The sequence below is a fragment of the Macaca nemestrina genome, chromosome 8 (assembly GCF_043159975.1).
Source record: "Macaca nemestrina isolate mMacNem1 chromosome 8, mMacNem.hap1, whole genome shotgun sequence".
Classification (NCBI taxonomy): Eukaryota; Metazoa; Chordata; class Mammalia; order Primates; family Cercopithecidae; genus Macaca; species Macaca nemestrina.
In genome coordinates, this window is record NC_092132.1 from 626,167 (window position 1) to 651,854 (window position 25,688).

General features: G+C 49.5%; 1 protein-coding gene across 6 annotated transcripts in view; it reads left to right on the top strand.

Moving 5' to 3' along the window:
- LOC105464231 (Rho GTPase activating protein 39) overlaps positions 1–25,688 on the top strand; it is a 143,702-nt gene that overhangs the window by 92,828 nt on the left and 25,186 nt on the right. For 5 of the 6 annotated variants that reach the window (XR_976713.3, XM_011711914.2, XM_011711917.2 and 2 more), the window contains exons 3-4: positions 3,586–4,017; positions 23,348–23,431. Coding sequence is in view for 5 of the 6 variants with exons in the window: in XM_011711914.2 (XP_011710216.2) it covers positions 3,586–4,017; positions 23,348–23,431 (516 nt within the window). In the remaining variant the exon portion in view is untranslated. Of the gene's footprint in view, positions 1–3,585; positions 4,018–23,077; positions 23,230–23,347; positions 23,432–25,688 lie in introns of those variants that run through there. The other variant, XM_011711918.3, reaches the window with a different exon arrangement.

The following is a 25,688-nucleotide window of genomic DNA, read 5'->3' on the forward strand; positions in this document are numbered from 1 at the left end:
AGTGAGCCAAGATCAGACCACTGCACTGTAGCCAGGCGACAAAGCGAGACTCCATCTCAAAAAAAAAAAAAAAAAAAAAAAAAGGAGAAACCATGAAGGAGAGATTTATGAATTCAACCAATTCAACCATATTAAAATTAAAAACTTATTTTCAGCAAAAGGTACCATGAAAAGTGAAAAGACAAGCCACACGGCCAGAGATCTTTAGAGCATAGACAGTGGAGCGGGAGGTGTCACCTAGGACGTGCGTTTCTAAATACACAACGCCGGCAGATCAGTAAGAAAATTGTAATGGGAAAGCCGTGTGTGTCTGGGGAGTGAGGAATGTCAGTGGCTTAGGAACATGAGGAAATGCTTGTCCACATAAATAATTAGAAAAATTAAAACCACATACATGGGATTCATTGTACTAATCTCTATATTTTTGTGCGTGTTTGAAATTTTCCATCATGGCCGGGCGCGGTGGCTCAAGCCTGTAATCCCAGCACTTTGGGAGGCCGAGACGGGCGGATCACAAGGTCAGGAGATCGAGACCATCCTGGCTAACCCGGTGAAACCCCATCTTTACTAAAAAATACAAAAAACTAGCCGGGCGAGGTGGCGGGCGCCTGTAGTCCCAGCTACTCGGGAGGCTGAGGCAGGAGAATGGCGTGAACCCGGGAGGCGGAGCTTGCAGTGAGCTGAGATCCGGCCACTGCACTCCAGCCTGGGTGACAGAGCGAGACTCCGTCTCAAAAAAAAAAAAAAAAAAAAAGAAAGAAATTTTCCATCATACATTTTGAAAGCAAAAATGGGGGTGAGGTAAAATTACACCAAATTCCACAACTCCTAGGTAACCCCGTCCTGTGTGTGTGTGTGTGTGTGTGTGTGTGTGTGTAGACAGGATCTTTCTCTGTCACCCAGGCTGGAGTGTAGTGGCGTGATCTCAGCTCACTGCAACCTCTGTTTCCCAGGCTCAAGCCATCCTCCCACCTCAGCTCCCTGAGTAGCTAGGACCAGAGGTGCACCCACCATGCCTGGCTAATTTTTGTATTTTTTGTAGAGATGGGGTTTCACCACGTTGCCCAGGCTGGTCTCAAACTCTAAGTTCAAGTGATCCGCCCACCTTGGCTTCCCAAAGTGCTGGGATTACAGGCATGAGCCACTGCGCCCAGCCAGGTAACCTCTTTTAATATTTGGCTTTAGACTTCCGGTAACTTTCTACACAACTATATATATATAAACACATATGCCACTTCTAAAAATAAAGCTATATCACTTTATCTCATTATAAACTGTGACAGTCCTTCCTTGTCATTAACTTTGCATTTGAATTAAAACACCCCTGCAGGGAGATACCTTTTAGCCCTTGAGTGATGCACCGCACAGGCCAGTGTCAGAGTGCAGATACTTCCTGGAAACATTGCCCACTAAATCCTTAAAACTTTAAAACTGGACCCTTGGAAAGATTCATTGCATGTCATACTTGGAATACGCACCATTTTATAGGAAGATAATGTGTGGTTTTTTTTTTTTTTTCAAATGACAGTAGCAATCTTGTGAATATTGTGGAACACTTGGAAAATATAGAAAAACAGAAACCTCCGTAACCTACCGCCCCCACAACAGCAGCAGCAACAGCACTGCCAACATGGCAAGTTCTTTATCGCGCGACTCTTAGAATTCCAGCCAGCAAGGGTAGACGGTGTGCTGGCCACCACAGCATTGCCAACATGGCAAGTTCTTTATCGTGCGACTCTTAGAATTCCAGCCAGCAAGGGTAGACGGTGTGCTGGCCAGCTCAGTGGAGCATGTGGGCAAGAAGCGTCCACGATGCTGAAAGTCGTGGGTGAAAGTGGAAGAGAAACAGGATGTCATGGGCCTTAAGGAATCCCCACGGGCTCCTGGTAGCCGGAGAGACGGCACAGGATGCTGCAGTGGGGAACCCTGGGGGACGCCCAGGCCGTGGGCAGACCCCGGCTGTGCCTCCACGTGCCGAGCGGTTGTCTCCTGAGCTGCTCACCCCAGAGTGCAGGCGCCTCGCCTCATTCTCCTCCTGTGGCCAGACCCCTGAGCCAGCTCCTTCCCCACATAAGGCCCTGAGCACACCCACCTCATGGCCCCACATGGAGTGTCCCTCGGTGCCTCCTGCCTGCGGCACCCAAACACGGAGGAGCAAACTGCGTCCAGTGGCCAGGGCCTGAAGGAGGGCTTGGGTGGCGGGGCGTGTTTCTCAGCTGCTCATCTGCTTCAGCAAGAAACAGATCCAGAACCCGAAGGGCTGCTGCTGGGGCTGCCGCCACTGTGTGAGGGCCTGGCTTCCCCAGCTGGCCTTTGCGGGGTGGCGCGGACAGACTCCGCCTGGATCCTTGGTGCCGCACGATCTGGTGCGCTGCACGTCACAGCCCGTTTTCAGAGCCGCTGTGCACGTCACAGCCCGTTTTCAGAGCCACTGTGCCCTGGCCTGGTTTCAAAGGGTGGGATGTGGGATGAAGGTCGCCCCCGCAGTCTGTGCTGGCCGCCCAAGGGGGGCTCTTTCTGTCCTTGACCTGGGGGAGCCGTAGGCGGCCCCCACTAGCCTGTCTGGGCCTGTTGTCCGCTGGCCCTTCTGCCCTCACCACTCGCCTCTCCTTCTGCTGAGCCCCTGGGATTAGTGCCTTTTCCCTGGAAATAAGACCCCTCACCAACCCGGTGATGGTGAGGACCAGGCCTGTCACAGGGTTAAGAGACGGATGCACGGACCCATGGTGACGCCTCCTGGCAGCGGCTTTGCTGAGAGGCGCTCTGTGCCTCTAAGGGTTTTTATTTCTGTGTAGAAATGTGGAAGAGGCCTGAGAAACATTACTGAGCTGGAGGCTGTGCCCCCCAGCGGGGTCTGAGGACCGGGTGGAGACTGTGCCCCCCAGCGGGGGTCTGAGGGCCGGGTGGAGACTGTGCCCCCCCAGCGGGGTTCTCAGGGCCGGGTGGAGACTGTGCCCCCCCAGCGGGGGTCTGAGGGCGGGGTGGAGACTGTGCCCCCCCAGCGGGGTTCTCAGGGCCGGGTGGAGGCTGTGCCCTCCAGCAGGGTCTAAGGGCCAGCTGGGCTCTTGGCCTTGCTACTCTGGGGGCCCTTGGGAGAACACAGCTTGGGAGCCCAGCAGCACTTAGCTGGGCCTGAGGCCCCTCCAGACCCGACCCAGAGTGGAGGTGGTGGTCCAGTTGCATCAGAGGGGCTACTGAGCAGGTGTGCAGTTGAGCAGGTGTGCAGTGGTGACTCACAGGCCCTTGCCACGATCCTGCAGGACGGAGCGGTGGGCAGTGGGGTTGTGGCCTGGGTGCCTGTGAGGACAGCAACCTGCAACCACAACCAGTATGTCCCCACGTGGCGTGGGACCCAGGACCCCCAAAGGGCTGCACCACCCTGGGGCACTGGAGGCTCTGGGGGCCTCCCTGGGTGCGCGGTGCTCAGGAGCGCAGCAGTCAGGGACGGACTGGGCTTGGGTTTGCTGTCCTCTGTGACAGGATTTCTGGGTTTTGCAGCTGGGGCTGGAGTCGGGGTCTGCAGGGGTGGGAGGCGCGGGTCCAGGACGCCGTGGATCCAGCCATCCTAACGCTGTCTCTCCCCAGGTTGGAGTGGGTGGAGATCATCGAACCGCGCACCCGCGAGCGCATGTACGCCAACCTGGTCACCGGTGAGTGCGTGTGGGACCCGCCGGCCGGCGTCCGCATCAAGCGCACCAGCGAGAACCAGTGGTGGGAGCTGTTCGACCCCAACACGTCCCGCTTCTACTACTACAACGCCAGCACGCAGCGCACGGTGTGGCACCGGCCGCAGGGCTGCGACATCATCCCGCTGGCCAAGCTGCAGACGCTGAAGCAGAACACGGAATCCCCACGCGCCTCGGCCGAGAGCAGCCCCGGGCGCGGCAGCAGCGTCAGCCGCGAGGGCAGCACCAGCTCTTCCCTGGAGCCCGAGCCCGACACCGAGAAGGCGCAGGAGTTGCCAGCGAGGACCGGGCGGCCCGCGGCGTTTGGGGCCTTGAAGGAGGACAGTGGCAGGTGAGGGCGGGGGCAGGTGCTGTGGGCGGGGCCAGGTGAGTAGAGTGGAGGGGGCCAGGTGAGAGCAGGACTGCTGAGGGTGGTGGGCGGGGCCGGGTGAGGGCTGTGGGCGGGGACCCAGGGGACTCAGTGTCCCTGCGAGTGGCCAGAGCCTCGTCCTTGGCTGTGGCAGTCACCGCTGCTGTCCCCAGTGAGCACTTTCCTGTCTCTCTGGGCAGCAGAGCCTGATGCTCAGCCTCAGGTTTCTGGGTCCTCCAACCCTCCCTCTCGCTGGCCCAGCCCTGGCAGGTGGTGGTTCCTGAGGGCAGTGTCTGAGGGGCTCACCCAGCTCTCTCTGCTGATGGGAGATGCAGATGTGGGGATTTGGGTGCAGGTGTGGGGTATGTGGACCTGGGGGGCCCAGGTGGGGGGTGCAGATCAGTGTGGACACAGCTGAGGGGTCTGAGCAAACTTGGAGGTGGCCCTCCGGAGTCACAGTGGCTCTGAAGGAGCACAGCCTATGTTGGTGGGAGCCAAGGAGACCCCTGCCCTCAGAAGCAGGAAGAGGTCAGGGTAGAGCACAAGGGCCCCCAGGTGAGTGCACCTTAGGAAGTGAGTCCAGAGAGGACAGTGGGGAAGGGCTGAGGCAGGCGGCAGACAGGCAGGACAGTGGGGAAGAGCCGAGGCAGGCTGGACAGTGGGGAAGGGCTGAGGCAGGTGGCAGACGGGCAGGACAGTGGGGAAGAGCTAAGGCAGGTGCCTCGTGGCGGGTACAGGGTGTGCTCTGGGGTCCCATGGGGTCATGGATGGCGAAGGTAAGACTCTGGCCCAGGGACAGGAGGCCAGGCCTTCCCAGAGCCCAGGCTGTGGCCCAGGGCAGACAGAAGCCTGGCCACTGCAGGGGCGGATAGAGGCTCCTCGGAGAGGATGGAGGAGAGGCTGGACCCCAGGGAGAGAAAGGCAGGGGATTGGTCTCCCCCAGTACCAGAGTTTCGGTGCTTGGCTGAGGTTGCCAGGGGAGCTGAGGCCCAGAGGATTTCTGCAGAGGTGGGAAGGAGCCTGTTGGACTGCTGGGCTCATCTGAGGCTTCAGAAGAGGGATTCAGAGCATACCACAGAGCTTAGAGGACAGCAGGTTTCCGTCCCACCCTGCTGAGGTGCAGGCACAGAGGGAGGCAGGCAGCAGGTTCACCCTGTGGACCCAGCCTGGCAGGATGAAAGGGAGGCCAGGGATGGAGCCTGCTGCAGACTGGGCAGGAGGTGGGGCAAATCAGGTGTGGAGGAGCCACTGGAGCACACCAGGAAGATGGTGTTGACGTCGGCATTCAGGGCGGAGTGAAAAGTGGAGGCTCGGGTGTGGCGTGGGTGAGCAGTGCAGAAGGTGGGCACAGGGAGGACCAGAGCCTACATTTCACATCCCACCAGCAAATATGAGGGTTCAAAGTTATCCACAGCCTTACCAACACTACTTACTTTCCTTTTTAGATTTCTTTTAGCTATTGTAGCCGCTGTGAAATGTCTCATTGTAGTTTTGGTTTGCATTTCCTTAATAACTAATGATATTGAGCCTTTCTTCACTTTCTTCTTTTTTCTTTTCTTTTTTTTTTTTTGAGATGGAGTCTCGCTCTGTCACCCGGGCCGGAGTGCAATGGTGCCATCTTGGCTCGCTGCAGGCTCCGCCTCCCAGGTTCACACCACTCTCCTGCCTCAGCCTCCCTGGTAGCTGGGACTACAGGCACCCACCACCACACCCGGCTAATTTTTTGTATTTCTAGTAGAGACGTGGCTTCACCATGTTAGTCAGGATGGTCTCAATCTCCTGACCTCGTGATCCACCCACCTCAGCCTCCAAAGTGCTGGGATTACAGGCGTGAGCCACTGCGCCTGGCCCCTTTTTTCACTATCTTGATGATATCGTTTGAAAAACAAAGATTTTTGTTGTTTTTGTTTTGTTTGTTTGTTTTTGAGACAGTGTCTCTGTCTCTGGGGCTGGAGTGCAGTGGTGCAATCTTAGCTCACTGCAGCCCCCACCTCCTGGGCCCAAGTGACCCTCCCACCTCAGCCCCCCAAATAGCTGGGACTACAGGCACATGCCACCACACCTGACTTATTTTTGTATTTTTTTTATAGAGATGGGGATTTCACTGTGTTGCCCAGGCTGGTCTCCAACTCCTGAGCCCAGGCAGTCTGCCCCCTATGCCTCCCAAAGCTCTGGGATTACAGACATGAGCCAGCGTGCATGGCCAAAGTACAAAGTTTTTACTTTTGGCCAAGAAAGGTGGTGCACACCTGTAATCCCAGCACTTTTCGAGGCCAAAGAGGGCAGAACACTTGAGGCCAGGAGTTTGAGACTAGCCTGGCCAATGTGGCAGAACCCTGTCTCTACTAAAAGTACCAAAATTAGCTGGGAGTGGTTGTCCACACCTGTAATCCCAGCTACTCGGGTGGTTGAGGAAGGAGAATCACTTGAAGCCAGGAGGTGGAGATTGCAGTTAGCTAAGATCGCACCACTGTACCCTAGTCTGGGTGACAGAGTGAGACTCTGTCTCTAAAAAAAAATATATATATATATATATATATATATATATAGACTAGTCGTAGATTTGGGTTTATTTCTTGGCCTCTCAATTGATTTGCATTGATCCATATGCCAGTACCACATTGTTTTGATCGCTGTAGCTTTGTAATATGTTTTGAAACTGGAAAGTGTGAGTCTTCCAGCTTTATTCTCATTTTTCAAGGTTGTTCTGGCTATTTGGAGCCCCTTGCAGTTCCATATGAATTTGGGGATTGGCTTTTTCACTTCTTTTAACAACAACAACAACAACAAAAAGAAAGCTTTTGGAATTTTAGATCTGTGTGGGGAATTGTGTTGGATCTGCAAGGTGGTATTTCATCCAAGCAATATTAATTTTTTTTTTTTTTTCTGGAGATGGAGTCTCACTCTGTCGCCCAGGCTGGAGTACAGTGGCGCGATCTAGGCTCACCGCAAGCTCTGCCTCCTGGGTTTACGCCATTCTCCTACCTCAGCCTCCCAAGTAGCTGGGACTACAGGCGCCTGCCACCATGCCTGGCTAATTTTTTGTCTTTTAGTAGAGACGAGGTTTCACCATGTTAGCCAGAATGGTCTCGATCTCCCGACCTCGTGATCCACCCACCTCAGCCTCCCAAAGTGCTGGGACTACAGGTGTGAGCCACCACACCAGGCCTAATTTTCTAATCCATGAACAGAGGATGTCTTTTCATTTGCTTGTGTCTGATTTTTCTTAGTAGTGTTTTATATTTTCTAGTGTATAGTCCTTTCACCTCCCTGGTAAAGTTTATTCCTAGATATGTTCTTCTTTTCAATGCTGTTGTAAGTGGAATTTTTTTGTTTGTTTCTGGATTGTCCATTATGGTGTATGGAAACATAACTGATTGTGTGTTGTTCTTGTATTGTGCAACTTTGCTGAATTTCTGTGTTAGCTGTAGTAACCTTTTATATTCTCTGGGATTTTCTATATATAGGACTGTGTCATCTGTGGTTAGTGATCGTCTTACATCTTCCTTTCCAATTTGGATGCCTTTTTCTTCTTCTCAACTGATTGCTCTGAGTAGGATTTCCAGTGTAGTGTTGAATGGCAGTGGTGAAAGGGGCTTCCTTGTTCTGCCCTGATCTCAGGGGGAAAGCTTCCAGTCTTTTCTATTGGGCAGGTTCCTTGATACTCCTTGTGTTCTCAGTGGTTTTATCATGTGGATTTTGTCAAATGCCTTTTCTGCATCAGTTGAGATGATCATGTGGTCCCCCCCTCAGTCTGTCTATCAGTGTGGTTCATTACACTGGCTGGTGCCGTGTTGAACCATCCTCGAGTGTGTATTCCGGTCGTCACAGCAGCATCCGTGTGCATCTGAAAACCAGAGGAACCGCTGGGCACGGTGGCTCACGCCTGTAATCCCAGCACTTTGGGCGGCCGAGATGGGTGGATCACGAGGTCAGGAGATCGAGACCATCCTGGCTAACATGGTGAAACCCCGTCTCTACTAAAAGTATAAAACTTAGCCAGGTGCAGTGGTGGGCACCTGTAGTCCCAGCTACACAGGAGGCTGAGGCAGGAGAATGGTGTGAACCCGGGAGGCGGAGCTTGCAGTAAGTGGAGATCGCACCATTGCACTCTAGCCTGGGCAACAGAGCGAGACTCCATCTCAAAAAAAAAAAAAAAGAAAAGAAAACCAGAGGAACCTCCGTGTGAACTTTCATGTGATCCATGAGACCCATGTGAGCAGTCTCATGCCTGCAGTTAAGCACACACCAGAGCAGGCCAGGAGTCCTTGCCCTCCAGCAGCATTTCCCAAAGGAGATGATACGGAAAGGTACAGAATTTAGACTGTGTGGAGGTTAAGGAATAAAGGACGTTTGTGACGTGTACAGGTGGAGCTCCGTGGAAAGGTGACTGCAGCATCTGGTTTATGGTTTAAATGAAATAAGCAAAAAACAAACCTATTGGTTTGCTGCAAATACTGACGGCAGTTAAATCCTGTGGTCCCTCTGGAGAACAGCTTCTCCCAGCCAGAAACGGGCAGGAGCTCATCTTGCACAAGTCGAAGCCAGATTTATAACTCTCCCTCAAGAGCCTGTGCTGTGCTGCAGCGCTAGAATCTCCTGTTTCCTCTCACTGAGCAGAACGGACAGCTTCGGGCCTGCAGAGAACTCCTCAGAGAATTGCTATCAGAGAGGCCGTGGGTCTGGCCTTAGCCCTGCCTTGTCACCCATGGCTCAGGGCCCACTCTCTGGGGACTGGAGTGTCCATCTCTTTTCAAAAATATCTCAGGAATTCTGGGGTGATGTGGGGCTATTGGGGCCAGGACTTCCATGAGAAGCTCTATTGGAGTTTTTTTTTTCTTTCTTTCTTTTTTTTTTTTTGAGACGGAGTCTCGCTCTGTCACCCAGGCTGGAGTGCAGTGGCACAATCTCAGTTCACTGCAACCTCTGCTTCCCGGGTTCAAGCGATTCTCCTGCCTCAGCCTCCCGAGTAGCTGGGACTACAGGCGCCCGCCACCTCGCCCGGCTAGTTTTTGTATTTTTAGTAGTGACAAGGTTTCACCACGTTGGACAGGATGGTCTCGATCTCTTAACCTCGTGATCCGCCCACTTCAGCCTCCCAAAGTGCTGGGATTACAGGCGTGAGCCGCTGCTCCCGGCCACTCTGTTGGGATTTTGACTAGAATTGTGTTGAATTATGGATTAGTTTGGGTAGATAGGTGTCTTTATAATACAGTCATGTGCCACATAACATTTCAGTCAGCAGCACGCTGCATATATGAGAGTGGTCTCATGGATTATAATGGAGCTGAAAATTTTATATGACCTAGTGTGGTTGTGTACAACACTGTAGTCACAAGTCTGCGGTGACGCCGGTGTAAACAGACCCACCGCGCTGCGGTTCGTGCGGAGGACAGCACGTGTGGTCATGAAGGGTGCGCGGCACTTGATCATGATGATGATACATGACTATGTCACTGGTTTATTATTCACTCTACTATAGTTTTTATCATTTAGTGTGCACTTACTTAAAAAAAAATGCCTTGAAGTCAACTTTTAGAGTTTGTGGTGCCATTGTTTCTCTTTGGTTAGAATTTGCCTCCTTCATCCATCCGGTCTATTTCTTGTAAATGATGTATAGCCGTTTGGCTTATATTTTAAATCTAGTCCAAACACCCGTCTTTTGTTTGGCAGGATTGTTACAGTCATTGATGAGATTGCCGCTGTAACAAGAGGGTTTAGTTCATCATCTCATGTTCTGCTCGGCTTATAAGCTTTTTTTTTTTCTTTCTTTTTTTTTTTTTGAGACAGAGTTTCATTCTTGTCACCTAGGCTGGAGTGCAATGGCACGATCTCAGCTCACGGCAACCTCCGCCTCCCAGGATCAAGCAATTTTCCTGCCTTGGCCTCCTGAGTAGCTGGGATTACAGGCATGAGCCACCACGCCTGGTTAATTGTTGTATTTTTAGTAGAGATGTGGTTTCACCATGTTGGCCAGGCTGGTCTCGAACTCTTGACCTCTAGTAATCTGCCCGCCCCAACTTCCCAAAGTGCTGGAATTACAGGCCTGAGCCACTGCGCCAGCCTCAGCATATAAGCTTTTCTGTTGTCCTCTCTGTCTTCATGTTCCCCACACCTACTACTCTGTGTTTTTGTTAACATTTGGATGGATATCTTCCTGCCCTTGCCCTGATGTTTCTGTCTCTCCAAGTGTGTCAACTTTATGGAAGGAAAATTGAAAGGCAATAAACCACACACTTTTAAAGCGTGTATTTTTTTTTTTTTTTTTTGAGACGGAGTCTCGCTCTGTTGCCCAGGCTGGAGTGCGGTGGCCGGATCTCAGCTCACTGCAAGTTCCGCCTCCCGGGTTCACGCCATTCTCCTGCCTCAGCCTCCCGAGTAGCTGGGACTAAAGGCGGCCGCCACCGCGCCCGGCTAGTTTTTTGTATTTTTTAATAGAGACGGGGTTTCACTGTGTTAGCCAGGATGGTCTCGATCTCCTGACCTCGTGATCCACCCGTCTCGGCCTCCCAAAGTGCTGGGATTACAGGCTTGAGCCACCGCGCCCGGCCTAAAGCATGTATTTTGGTAAGTCTTGTATGTACACACCCATGACCATCACCACAATTAAGGCACTTTCCACTGGTGCCAGAAGCCTCCTTGCCCTCCTGTCCCCCCGCCTGTCTCTGCACAATCCGCCACGTTCCTAAGGAACCGTCCATCTACCTCTTTCACTGTAGATTAGTTTGTGTTTTGTAGAATTTTACATAAAAGGGCTCAAGCAGTATGCTCTCTTTTTTGTCATCTTCCACCGCATGTAACTGCTTTGACATGTTGTTGCATGTATCAGTATTTATTCCTTTTTCACTGCCTAGTAGGTACCACTGTATGGATGTACTACCTTTTGATGGGCATTGGGGTTGTTTGGAGGTTTGGGCTATTACAGATAAAACTGCTGTGAGGCGGGGCGCAGTGGCTCAAGCCTGTAATCCCAGCACTTTGGGAGGCCGAGACAGGCGGATCACAAGGTCAGGAGATCAAGACCATCCTGGCTAACCTGGTGAAACCCTGTCTCTACTAAAAAATACAAAAAACTAGCCGGGCGAGGTGGCGGCGCCTGTAGTCCCAGCTACTTGGGAGGCTGAGGCAGGAGAATGGCTTAAACCTGGGAGGCGGAGCTTGCAGTGAGCGGAGATCCAGCCACTGCACTCCAGCCTGGGTGACAGAGCTGCCTGGGTGACAGAACGAGACTCCGTCTCAAAAACAAACAAACAAACAAACAAAAAAAAACTGCTGTGAACGTTCATGTACAAGTCTTTGTTTGGACATACATTTTTATTTCTCTCAAAATACCCAGGAGTATTTTGAGGCTCTGTAGTTAGGTACATAAACATTTAGGATTATGTCTTCTTGACGGATCAATCCCGTCATCATTGACCCTCTTTGTTCCTAGAAATATTCTTTGCTCCAAAATCTACTTACATTAATATTGGCACTCCAGCTTTCTTTTGATTCGTGTTAGCATGGTACTTCTTTTTTCAACCTTTTACTTTTTACCTATTCTTTTGTCTTTATTATGATTTTTCTTGTAGTCATCATATTATTAGGTCACATGTTTTTATTCAATCTGAACATCCCTGCCTGTTTATTGGGGGATTTAGACCATTAACACAATGCGATGATGTATATGGTTAGGCTTAAATCTGTCATCTTGCTGTTTGGTTTGTTGTCTCTTTTGTTCTCAATCCCTTTTTCTTTTTTTTTTTTTTCCTTCTGCATTAATCAAGCATTTTTAAATTCACCTTTATCTCCTTTTGTTGGATTCTTAATTATGGTCTTTGCTATTTGTTAGTGATTGTTTTAGGGTTTATGTATTATCTTAACTTATCATCATCAACTTTCAAATGATATTATCCCACTTCATAAATGATGTAAGAACCTAACAGCATTTATTAGGTTCCATTTCTCTCCAATTTTGTCCTGTTGCTGTCAAGTATGTTACTTTTCTACATGTTATCAATGTCTCAATACATTGTTATCATTTTTACTTTAAACAGTCAGTTATCATTTAAAGAGATTTTAATACTAAGCAAACATTTCTACATCAGCCCACACAGTTCCTGTTTCCCGTGCTCTTGATTGCTTATGTGGATCCAGATTCATGTCCATCTGGTGGCATTTCTTTCTGCTTCAAGGACTTCATGTAACATTTACTGAAGTGCAAGTCTGCTGCTGGTAATGACTTCTTTTAGCTTTTGTGTTTTTGAAAAAGTCTTCCATCATTTTTTTTTTTTTTTTGAGACGGAATCTCACTCTGTTGCCCAGGCTGGAGTGCAGTGGTGTGATCTCAGCTCACTGCAACTGCTGCCCGCCAGGTTCATGTGATTCTCCTGCCTTAGCCTCCCGAGTAGCTGGGACTACAGGCGTGCACCACCACACCCTGCTAATTTTTGTATTTTTTTTGATAAAGACAGGATTTCACCATGTTGGCCGGGCTGATCTCGAACTCCTGACCTCAGTTAATCTGCCCACCTCAGCCTTCCAAAGTGCTGGGATTACAGGCATCAGCCACCACGCCTGGCCTCATCTTCATTTTTGAAGGCTACTTTTGCTGGGTGTAGGTTAAGATTTATTCTTTTTGCCACTTCATTGTCTTCTGGCTTGCATTATTTCTTTTTTTTTTTTTTTTTTTTTTTTTTTTTTTTTTTTTTTGAGACGGAGTCTCGCTCTGTCACCCAGGCTGGAGTGCGGTGGCCGGATCTCTGCTCACTGCAAGCTCCGCCTGCCAGGTTTACGCCATTCTCCTGGCTCAGCCTCCCGAGTAGCTGGGACTACAGGCGCTCGCCACCTCGCCCGGCTAGTTTTTTTTTTTTTGTACTTTTTAGTAGAGACAGGGTTTCACCGTGTTAGCCAGGATGGTCTTGATCTCATGACCTCGTGATCCTCCCGTCTCGGCCTCCCAAAGTGCTGGGATTACAGGCTTGAGCCACCGCGCCCGGCCGGCTTGCATTATTTCTAACAAGAAATCAGCTGTCATTCTTATCTTTGTATTTCTTTACATAACGTCTTTTAACTCTAACTCCTTTCTTTTTTTTTTTTTTTTTTTGAGATGGAGTCTTACTCTGTCACCTAGGCTGGATACAGTGGTGTGATCTCGGCTCACTGCAGCCTCTGCCTCCTGGTTTCCAGCAAATCTCCTGCCCCAGTCTCCCAAGTATCTGGGATTAGAGGCATGCACCACCATGCCCAGCTAATTTTCTATTTTTAGTAGAGCCAGGGTTTCAACATGTTGGCTAGGCTGGCCTCAAACTCCTGACCTCAAGTGATCTGCCCACCTTGGCCTCCCAAAGTGCTGGGATTACAGGCATGAGCCACCATACCCAGCCGATTTCATTCTATTTTTTTGAGACAGGGTCTGGCTCTGTCACCCAGGCTGGAGTGGAATGGCATGATCTCTGCTCATTGCACCCCTTTGCCTCCCAGTCTAAACCATCCCCCGACCTCAGCACCTGAGACCACAGGTGCCCACCACCACACCCAGCTTGTTTTTGTATTTTTGGTAGAGATGGGGTTTTACCATGTTGCCCAGGGTGGTCTCAAACTCTTGGACTCAAGCGATCCACCTGCCTTGGCCCCCAAAGTGCTGAATTTACAGGAGTGAGCCACCACACCTGGCTCTAGCTCCTTTATTTTCTCTATTTTGCTCATTTTAAGCAATTTGCTTAAGATAGGCGTTTATGTCATTTTCTTCATGTTTCTTATGCTTGAGGTTCATGTAGCTTCTTGGACCTATCAGTTTATAGTCTTCATCACGTTTGAGAAATTTTCAGTCATTTTTTTTCTTCCAAAACAAAACTTTTTTTTTTTGTTTTTTTTTAAGGCAGGGTCTCGCTCTGTAGCCCAGGCTGAAGTGCAGTGGCACAATCACAAATGATGGCAGCCTCAACCTCCTGGGCTCAAGCGATCCTCCCAATCCTCCCACCTCTGCTTCCTGAGTAGCTGGGACCACAAGCTTACACACCTCCATACCCTGCCAAATTTTTTTTTTTTTTTCTGTAGAGATGGTGTCTCTCTGTGTTTCCCAGGCTGGTCTCAAACTCCTGGGCTCAAGCGATCCTCCCATCTCAGCCTCCCATAGTGCGACAAGTGTGAGCCACTGTGCCTGGCCCTTTCCTTAGATTCTGTGTGTGCCCAAACCCCCACCCAGCACTCCAGTTATGTTTCAGGTCACTTGAAGTCGTCCTGCAGCTCTCTGACTCCATGGGATGATTTCCTCTTCTCTTTTCTTTCCTTTTCTTTCCTTTTTTAAGATGGAGTCAGCTGGGCTCAGTGGCTCAAGCCTGTAATCCCAGCACTGTGGGAGGCCGAGACGGGCGGATCACGAGGTCAGGAGATCGAGACCATCCTGGCTAACACGGTGAAACCCCGTCTCTACTAAAAAAATACAAAAAAAAAAAAAAAAAAAAAAAAAACTAGCCGGGCAAGGTGGCCGCGCCTGTAGTCCCAGCTACTCCGGAGGCTGAGGCAGGAGAATGGTGTGAACCTGGGAGGCGGAGCTTGCAGTGAGCTGAGATCCGGCCACTGCACTCCAGCCTGGGCGGCAGAGCGAGACTCCGTCTCAAAAAATAAAAAAATAAAAAATAAATAAAATTAAATTAAAAAGATGAAATCTCGCTCTATCGCCCAGGCTGGAGTGCAGTGGCACAATCTCGGCTCACTGCAACCTCCACCTCCTGGGTTCAAGCGATTCTCCTGCCTCAGCCTCCTGAGTGACTGGGATTACAGGCACACGCCACCACACCTGGCTAATTTTTGTATTTTTAGTAGAGACATGGTTTCACCACATTGCCCAGGCTGACCTTGTACTCCTGACCTCAAGTGATCCACCTGCCTTGGCCTCCCTGAGTAGTGGGATTACAGGCATGAACCACTGCGCTCAGTCCCACTTTCTCTTTTTACTTTGTTTTTCCTCTTTGTTTTTTGTAGGTTTAATTTTGGATCATTTCTATTGTTGTGCTTTCAAATTCACTAAACTTTTTTTTCTTTCTAGTGGTGGATTTGATTTTGTTTTGAGGCAAGGCCTTGCTGTTGCCCAGGCTGGAATGCAGTGATGCAGTCTCGGCTCACTGCAGCCTCAACCTCCTGGGCCCAGACAATCCTCTCAGCCTCCCAAGTAGCTGAGACTACAGGCACATGTTACTACACTGGGCTAATTTATATATATATAATTTTTTTTTTTTGAGATGGAATTTCGCTCTTGTTTCCCGGGCTGAAGTGCAATGGTGCAATCTCGGCTCACAGCAACGTCTACCTCCCAGGTTCAAGCAATTCTCCTGTCTCAGCCTCCCAAGTAGCTAGGATTACATGCACATGCTTCCGTGCCCGGCTAATTTTTGTGTTTTTTAGGAGAGACAGGGCTTCATCATATTAGTCAGGCTGGTCTCGAACTCCTGACCTCAGATGATCTGCCCGTCTTGGCCTCCCAAAGTGCTGGGATTACAGGCTGAGTCACTGTGCCTAGCCAATTTTTTACTTTTTTTTTTTTTTTTTTTAAGAGATCTCACTATGTTGCCCAGGCTGGTCTCAGACTCCTGGCCTCAAGTGGTTCTCCTGCCTCAGTCCCTCAGAGTGCTCATATTATAGGTGTGAGCCTCTATGCCCAGCCCCAGTGTATTTTTCATTTCAGACATCATAATGCTTATCTCTAAAGCTTTGATTGGGTTCTTTTTTGTGTATTTTATGTCTCTACTTAACATATTCAGTCATTTCTCTAGCTTTTTGAACATACGAACTTTAGTAACTTTTAATGTCTTTCTCAATGGCTATCATTTGTGTCAATTTGGGGTTAGATTCAGCTGATTGAGTTTTCTTATAATCGTTCCCCCTTTTTTCCCCTTCTCCAAGTTATTGATAGAGATTCCGTGCATTTTGAGCAAGAACTTAAATCTTGTGAGCAAAAGTTGTTTGATATATGAGGAGAAGCCATCCCAGCAGAGGAAGCACCAGTGCCACGTCCCGAGAAGGAAGAGTATTTGGTGTGCTCAGGGAACAACGGGGGGCTGGTGCTGTTGCTCCGAGAAACCAAAAGGAGTTGGCATTCCTATCAGAACCAATTGCAGATGTTCATCTGTTGTTATTTGTGATGACATTTTAAACACTTCATCTGCAAAAATGTCTTTTTACACAGATAGATACTGCCAAATACTGGTATCAGTCCATGAGCATATGATTTGGAAGACATTTATCAAATTCTGCTGGATCTATATTTTGAGCTCAGAAAATATATCTGCTGCAAATTTGTGTGGGAATGGAAATCTCACTTTCTGTTTTAATTTTAGACACCATGGGAAGTAGATAAAGCAGCTTGACATTACTTTTTTTTTTTTTTTCTTTTTTTTGAGACAGAGTCTCGCTCTGTTGCCCAGGCTAGAGTGCAGTGGCGCCATCTCAGCTCACTGCAAGCTCCACCTCCCGGGTTCATAACTCTCCTGCTTCAGTCTCCCGAGTAGCTGGGACTACAGGCTCCTGCCACCACACCTGGCTAATTTTTTGTGTTTTTAGTAGAGACCAGCTTTCACTGTGTTAGGATAGTCTAGATCTCCTGACCTCGTGATCCGCCCGCCTCTGCCTCCCAAAATGCTGGGATTACAGGCGTGAGCCACTGCGCCCAGCCAACATTACTTATGATTCAGACGTTAGTTGTCATCGAAATAACTTTACTGCAATATAAGTTTCGCACGTAAGCACCGTTTGCTTTGTAATGTTAGGTTGAATTCATTAAGAAATGTTGTCAAGTCTGCAACAAAAATTAATTTCCAAAGTCATTAATTGTGCATTTATTTATTTTAATTAGTTAATTTTTTTTAGAGACAAGGTCTTGCTGTTACCCATGCTAGAATGCAGTGGTGCAATCACAGCTCACTGCAGCCTTGAACTCCTGGACTCCAGTGATCTTCCTCCAGAGCAGCTAGGACTATAGGCATATGCCACTGTGCCCAGCTAATTTTCTTTTCTTTTCTTTTCTTTTCTTTCTCTCTTTTTTTTTTTTTTTTTTTTGTAGAGATAAGGTCTCACTATCTTGCCAGGCTGGTCTTGAACTCCTCGCCTCAAGTGATCCTCTTAACTCAGCCCCCTAAAGCATTGGGATTTTAGGGCTGAGCCATGATGCCCAGCCCTTTTTAGTGTTTAACAGTGGTTGAGGGAGGTTTTTCTCATGCAGAAAATTTTAGTCTTGGCCCAGAGTTTTCTAAAAAATGACAGTAAAACTTTGCCACTGCTAAGCTGTTGAACTTTGTGTGCTCAGGAATGTGAGAATATGTATCATCGATTTCTGACAAAAATTCATGGAACTAATGATGGCTAAGTCATGAGAGTGCATGGAGTTCATGTTGACGCCACTGTTTCAGTAACTCCTAATAGATGCAAATATTTTTTACAAAGTATCTGCTAATGAATAACATAATCAACATAGGCTTATATTTTCACATGATCTTCAGTTTTCATATGCTTTGTAAGTTTGTCTAAGTAAGCCTTTTCTGATCCATGTATATTCTTAGCATGATCAGTTGTAGTTCATCTTAGTAGATTCCACTTCAGGTCATACAAAATTAGTATTTTTACAACTTATTTGAAAATACTGTGTGTTCCAGTTGTTCCACGTAGAGCAAGTGATAGAGGCTAATTTTTTGGTCACTTCAAGCTCAACATTGACTCCTTCAAACACAGCAGTACCAGTAACATCTGTCAGCTCATTAAGAGCCAAGGAAACCACTGGGGTCCTATGGAAACCACTGGAGTGAGTCCGATGAAAACCACTGAAGTCCAGTGGAAACCACTAGGGTCTGATGGAAACCACTGGGGTCTGATGGAAACCACTAGAGTGTGATGGAAACCACTGGAATCTGATGGAAACCACTGGAGGGTGATGGAAACCACTGGAGGGTGATGGAAACCACTGGAGGGTGATGGAAACCACTGGAGTGTGATAGAAACCACTGGGGTCTGATGGAAACCACTAGAGTGTGATGGAAACCACTGGAGTGTGATGGAAACCACTGGAGTCTGATGGAAGCCACTGGAGTCTGATGGAAACCACTGGAGAGTGATGGAAACCACTGGGGTCTGATGGAAACCACTGGAGTCTGATGGAAACCACTGGAGTGTGATAGAAACCACTGGAGTCTGATAGAAACCACTGGAGTGTGATGGAAACCACTGGGGTCCAGTGGAAACCACTGGAGTCTGATGGAAACCACTGGGGTCTGATGGAAACCACTGGAGTCTGATGGAAACCACTGGAGTGTGATGGAAACCACTGAGGTCCAATGGAAACCACTGGAGTGTGATGGAAACCACTGGGGTCCGATGGAAAGCACTGGAGTCTGATGGAAACCACTGGGGTCCAATGGAAACCACTGGAGTGTGATAGAAACCACTGGGGTCTGATGGAAACCACTGGAGTCTGATGGAAACCACTGGAGTGTGGTAGAAACCACTGGAGTCTGATGGAAACCACTGGAGTGTGATAGAAACCACTGGGGTCTGATGGAAACCACTGGAGTGTGATAGAAACCACTGGAGTCTGATGGAAACCACTGGAGTCTGATGGAAACCACTGGAGTGTGATAGAAACCACTGGGGTCTGATGGAAACCACTGGGGTCAGATGGAAACCACTGGAGTGTGATGGAAACCACTGGGGTCCGATGGAAACCACTGGAGGGTGATGGGAAACACAGGAGGGTGATGGAAAACACTGAGGTGTGATGGAAACCACTGGAGTGTGACGGAAACCACTGGAGTGTGACGGAAACCACGGGGGTCTGACGGAAACCACTGGAGTGTGGTGGGAACCACTGGGGTCCAACGGAAACCACTGGGGTCTGACGGAAGCCACTGGAGTATGGTGGAAACCACTGGGGTCCGACGGAAACCACTGGAGTGTGACAGAAACCACTGGAGTCCGATGGAAACCACTGGGGTCCGACGGAAACCACTGGGGTCCTAGGGCTGTTGTGTTGCTCTCACTGTCCTCAATTCCTCAAGCAACTTTTCTTGCCAAAAGGCTAATAGTCTTAAGCAAGTTTATCATCTCTTGACACAGTTTTAGATGCTGTAATCAACACAAGGTCATTAACTTCCCATCAGTGAACAACGAGTGAGTCACGTGAGAACATACATTAGTGTAAGGGTCTTTATTTTTGTAAAGTAATTCTGCTGTGATGAAATGCTTCATTTCAGAGTTTCTGACAACTGTGTAAGTTGAGTCTATTGTGATGAGTACTTGCTGGAGTAGTGTCGACAGAGTGCTCTGCTAGCACAGCCACGGCATTACTGCCTCAGGAACACGACACTCATCTAGTTCAGTAGCAGAAGAGCCCACACTCCGCTGGTCCTCGAGCAGGACGCTGAAGACTCACTTGCAGGGCGTCAGTCAGGTGACCAGTCGGAAACGCAGGAGGGACGCGCTGATACGGATACAGCGGCAGTGGAGATGTCTTCGCCTGTGTGGTTTTCCACGTAGACACAGTCCGTATTTCTGGCTTTTTGTTCTGTACCATAAGTACGTGTTTGAAGATATTGACCACCAGCCAACTTCAACATTTCCCACTTGTTTTTTTATTTTGTTTTGTTTTTGAGATGGAGTCTCGTTCTGTTGCCCAGGCTGGAGTGCAGTGGCAAGATCTCAGCTCACTGCAACCTCCGCCTCCTGAGTTCAAGCAATTCTCCTGACTCAGCCTCCCGAGTAGCTGGGATTACAGGCGCCCGCCACCACACCTGGCTATTTATTGTATTTTTAGTAGAGACGGGGTTTCACCATGTTGGTCAGGCTGGTCTCGAACTCTTGACCTCAAGTGATCTCCCCACCTTGGCCTCCCAAAGTGCTGGGATTACAGGCGTGAGTCACTGTGCCCGGCCACTTTGCCATTTGTTTATACAACTGATTTTAAAACATTTTTTAAATGACCTTTTTATTTGAGAAGCAGTGTACTTTCGTCATAGAAGATATGTATAATTACATAAAAGAAAATAAACACTTGTAATAGATATTAGTACTGTCTACCACAGGCCAAGCACACAAAATTCAAAATGCTCCATAATCTGGAACTTTTTGAGTGTCAACATGATGCCACAAGTGGAAAATGCCACACCTAACCTGCAGTTACAACACAGTCAGAACTTTGTTTCATGCACAGAATTATTAAACATATTATATAAAATTGCCTTCAGGTTGTGTGGATAAGATATATATGAAACATAAATGAATTTTGTATTTCGACTTGGGTCCTATTCCAAGATATCTCATTTTGTATATGTATATGTAGATATTCCAAAATCCTAAAAATCCAAAATCCAAAACATTTAAATCCCAAGCATTTTAGATAAGGGTTCATCAACCTGCATTAATTTTCTGGCATATATCCTTGAGGTTTTTAAAATATTTTACCACAACCGTATTTCAGCAGCCACGTCATATTTCTCAGTAGGAGCAATGTGCTTACCTAGTCCCTGTCGCCAGACACATGACTGGTCTCCAGCCTACTTGCTGTGTATAAAAATTTTAATCCCTGTCTCCTGAATTCTTGTATATATTTGGGTCAATACTTGGGCTTTCTGTTGCATTCCAGAATCCATCCGTCTACTAGTACCACACTGCTTTAATTATGTAGCTTTTTGGTTTTTTTTTTTTGAGACACAGTCGCTCCGTCACCCAGGCTGCAGTGCAGTTGCATGATCTCGGCTCACTGCAAACCTCCACCTCCCGGGTTCAAGTGATTCTCCTGACACAGTGACCACAGACATGTGTCACCGTACCGGCTAGTTTTGGGGTTTGTTTGTTTGAGACGGAGTCTCACTCTGTCACCAGGCTGGAGTGTAGTTGCATGATCTCGGCTTGCTGCAAACCTCCACCTCCCAGGTTCAAACAGTTCTCCTGATACGGTGACCACAGGCATTCATCACCATACCTGGCTAGTTTTGGGGGGTATTTTGTTTCTTTTTTTTTTTTTGAGACAGAGTCTCACTCTGTCACCCAGGCTGGAGTGCAGTTGAGTGATCTCGGCTCACTGCAAGCTCCGCCTCCCAGGTTCAAGCCATTCTCCTGCCTGAGCCTCCCGAGTAGCTGACACTACAGGTGTGCACCACCACACCTGGCTAATTTTTTTATATTTTTAGTAGAGACAGGGTTTCACCATATTGCCAGGCTGGTCTCGAACTCTTGACCTTGTGATCCACCTACCTCGGCCTCCCAAAGTGCTGGGATTATGGTGTGAGCTACCGTGCCCGGCCCTAGTTTTTGCATTTTTCGTAGAGATGAGGTTTTGCCATGTTGGCCAGGCTGGTCTTGAACTCCTGACCTCAAGTGATCCACCCACCACCTCAGCCTCCCAAAGTGCTGGGATTACAGGCATGAGCCACCATGCCCAGCCTAATTATGTAGCTTTATATTACTGTTTATATAATCCTTTCTGCGGCCGGGCACGGTGGCTCAAGCCTGTAATCCCAGCACTTTGGGAGGCCGAGACTGGCGGATCACGAGGTCAGGAGATCGAGACTATCCTGGCTAATACGGTGAAACCCCGTCTCTACTAAAAAAAAATACAAAAAAACTAGCCAGGCAAGGTGGTGGGCGCCTGTAGTCCCAGCTACTCGGGAGGCTGAGGCAGGAGAATGGCGGGAACCCGGGAGGCGGAGCTTGCAGTGAGCTGAGATCCGGCCACTGCACTCCAGCCTGGGTGACAGAGCGAGACTCCGTCTCAAAAAAAAAAAAAAATCCTTTCTGGATTACTTCTCAGCTATTTTTACATGGGGCTTTTTGCAGGGAGCAGAGTAGGGGATGAACATACCAAACATTCTTAAGTTCTGAAAGCACTCCTGCTGGAAATTTTTCTTCAGCTCCCTACTGTCGCCACTTAATGAAATTATTACTAGAATTATATGGCTGGGCGTGGTGGCTCACGCCTGTAATCCCAGCACTTTGGGAGGCCAAGGCAGGTGGATCACCTGATGTCAGGAGTTCGAGACTAGCCTGACCAACATGGCAAAACCCTGTCTCTAATAAAAACACAAAAATTAGCCAGGCGTGGTGGCAGGGGCCTATAGTCCCAGCTACTTGGGAGGCCAAAGCAGGAGAATTGCTTGAACCTGGGAGATGGAGGTTGCAGTGAGCCAAAATCAAGATTGCACCACTGCACTCAAGCCAGGATGAGAGAGTGAGACTCCATCCCCCCGCCAAAAAAAAAAAAAAAAAAAAAAAAAGACATTAAATGTATTAACTAATTTAGAAAGAAGTCATCTCTTTATGTTTATTGAATTTTCCCATTCAGGAGTGTGTTTCTCTGTTACGTATTCAGGTCTTCCTTTGTGTGTCTCAACAAGACTTGACAGTTTCATTCACATTGATACAGCACATTCCTCACTGACCTGTGCCTAGTACTTTTGTTGTTTTAATAAAGGTGGGCTTGGTTTCCAGCCAGTCGCCACCACACAGCACAGCCTCTGATGGCAGGTGGCGTGTAAGCGAAGCCCCCACACTGCTGCTCGTTGCTCATTCGATTGCTTTAATTCCTCTAGGCTGACAACTGATGATCAGTTTTATGTCTTCCTTTCCAATATTTGAATCTTTTATGGGTTTTTTTTTTTTTCTTGTCCAAATGCACTGCCTAGCACTTCCAATATTGTATTAAACAATGGTGGTAAGGATAAATAATTCTTGCCCTGACTTTCATGGGTTTGCTCTCAGCCTTTTGCCACTGAATACGCTGAGGGCCTTGAGTTTAATTTGGATATTCTTAATCAGATTAAGTAAATTTTCTTCTACTTCTGGACTACTGAGAGTTGTTTTAAATCATAAATACTTACCGGTTTGATCACATACCTGTGAATATCTGTCGGGATAATCGCCTACTCAGCCATTCATTTCACAGATATTTGTTATGTTCCAGACCCTGACCTTCAGCAGTCACAGTCTCCAAGGGTATTTCTAACCAAACTTCCTTCCCAGGTCATCTTTTTATGTCTGGCTGAAGCTGTGATTCTCACTAACCCCATCTCTGTGCCCTTAGAACAGCAGCCCTAGCTCCAGTGGTTCAAGCTTCTGAAATCCAGGTGTCCCAGGCGCCCCAGGCCTCTGGATGGGCCACAGTGGTGTGTCCCTGCTGGAAGGAGGTGGACTCAGGGCAGAAGATGAAGAATCCAGCCTGTGGGCAGGAACCAGGTTATTTCTAGGAAATTGAGGTGGCAGTGCCACATTCTTAAGTCAGGGAGAGGCTGGTTATGGTATTTTTAAATGATTGCACTTACATTCATGTCTCTTTCATTTTACTGTATTTCAGTTCTTCACCACCAGGAGTGTTCCTTGAGAAGGACTATGAGATTTACCGGGATTACAGTGCGGACGGCCAGCTTCTTCACTACAGGTAGAACCCGTGTCTCAGGCGTGGCCCTGTTTGCTGATGGGAGGATGGGCTCCTCAGCGAGCCAGGTTCACTGCGAGCGGGAGGTGCGTGGCGCGTAGCAGCAACACCACAGGGCCAGAGCTGGAAAGGCCGTAGAAGCCACAGTGCCAGGGGCCTGGGCAGAAGCCCCTTAGAGTTGCCCCAGGCCCATTGGCAGCCCCTGTCTAGGAACTTTGTCTCTGCCTAGCTTAGGCAGCCTGGAGCCTGAGGGGCTTCCCTCCTGCTGGTGGAGCGGCAAAGCGCTGGAGGGTCCTCAGTTAGGTCCACCCCTGGCAGCTCAGGCCACACGTGCCAAAGCACTTGCCAGGCCCTTCTGGAAGGTTGGCGCTAGTCACAGTGGAGAGGTGGGCTTTGGCTTCCAGTAGTCCTGGGTCAGCCTCACAGACTGCTGGAAGGTTCTGGAGACTCCCCTCAAGACCTACTGCCTTCACACTGGGCGGGCAGGGAGCTCCCTCCACCTCCCAGGATGTCCAGGCAGGGGCAGGCACCTGGATTTCTCCTCCTTGGCCAAGAGATGACCAGTTGGCTGCGGGAGATGCAGGGCCAGGGCCAGCTGCTGTTTCTGTAGGGGTGTGGGTGTCCACAGCACGGACCACCCAGGAGCACTGTGGTGCTGGGGAGGAAATGGAGGACCCGAGGGGGCTCTGGCATTTTGCACAGACGATTGAACGGCTGGAGCTTGGAAGTGGTGACGGTTTGTTTCTTACGTTTGTGTTTGTTGAACATTAGGGTTGCGGCAGGGATTTAGAGCCTGCCCTGGTCCCAGCAGTGTGTCTATTGGATGGAGGACAGGTTTTATAGCCTTCCCGAGCTTCCGTTTCCTCATCAGTGAGATGGATCTGGGCAGCTAACTGGTCAGTGCAAAGTGACAGAGCTCGTAGTGGAAGGACCACCCCCACTGTGGCAGGTCAGGTCCTGGCTCTGGTCACCAGCCTTGGGGCTTCCTGCAGACCCAGCATGTGCTTAGCGGACCAGCACGACTGCATCCTTCATGATGGACGGGCCCCCCTGGTCTTTGTTTGCCAGGCACCGCCTCAGCTCTGCCATCACCAGGGCACCATTCTCCCCAGAATCAAGAGTCTGACTCACTGGCAGTATCCCTGAGCTCATCTGCAGCTCCCACAGAGCTTTCAGGGAAGCAGGTGTCCCAGGTGAGGTGAGGAGGACCTTCTGGCCTCTCTGGGGATGTCAGGAGTGGGGATGGGTTGCTGAGCTAACCCCGCCCCAGCATCCTGCTCCTCACACCTGCCAGGCCATTCTGGTGGCTCAGCCTCCTTCAGTCCCATGGAGCCAACTCTGGCCCCACGAGCTGACATACCAGGTGTTGGTCTCCACGAAGGTCCAAGGATCCTCCTGGAGGTCCGCAGTGCTCGCAACCCTCCAGTGGCTGCGCTTCCTGTGTCTTCTGCCTCTGCTGTGCCTTTGGCCCCTCTCAGGGGCTGGCACCTTTCACCTGGCTGGCGATTCAGCCTGATGAAGATCTCTGTTCAGACCACGAGTGTGTCCATGTGCTGGCCAGGCCCCCCTGACACAGGGCCAGCAGCTGCACCTCTGGGCCGTAAACTAATGGTTGGGAGGAGACAGCCCACATCGAGCTCTGTGTGGGGTATTGGGCTCCCTCTGGACCTGGCAGGGAGCAGAGGCCTTGCCACTGCATTGGGCGGCCCAGCCCAGCGTTTGCTGTGAGTAGTGCTGTGCATCCCTGAGGGCGATCCCTGGCCCTTGGCCAGTGTGGTGGTGGCAGCCTGGCCTCCTCCAGTGACCTAGTTGGTGGCTGCTCCACACCAGGCAGCTTGGCCACCTCCTCGTGCCCCTCCCCTGTCGCTGTCGTCCTGTCACTGAGACCTTGGGACAGAGGTTCAGTGGTGTCTGGAAGAAGACGACACTGGGTCCACAGGGGGATGAGGGAGGCCTGCCGGTGTGCAGCAGCAGGGCACTGCCTCGGGGGGATTTCCGCACCCTGGGGTGATGCATGCATGTCTGGGGCGGCAGTGCCCTGGGGTGATATATGCATGTTTAGCTGGAAAGGTGGAGCAGGGCCGGGAAGTGGATAGCCAGACCCTGTCCTGAGACGTTCTCAGTCCTTTTTTGCTGAAACCTGCGTGCTCTGTGTGTTCTCATGATACATGGATGTGGGACTCACGCTTGCCAGATTGGCACTTGTAGATTGGTTGAGAGCAGGCACCCAGTGGAATCTGCCAAGCCAGTTCTTCCTGTG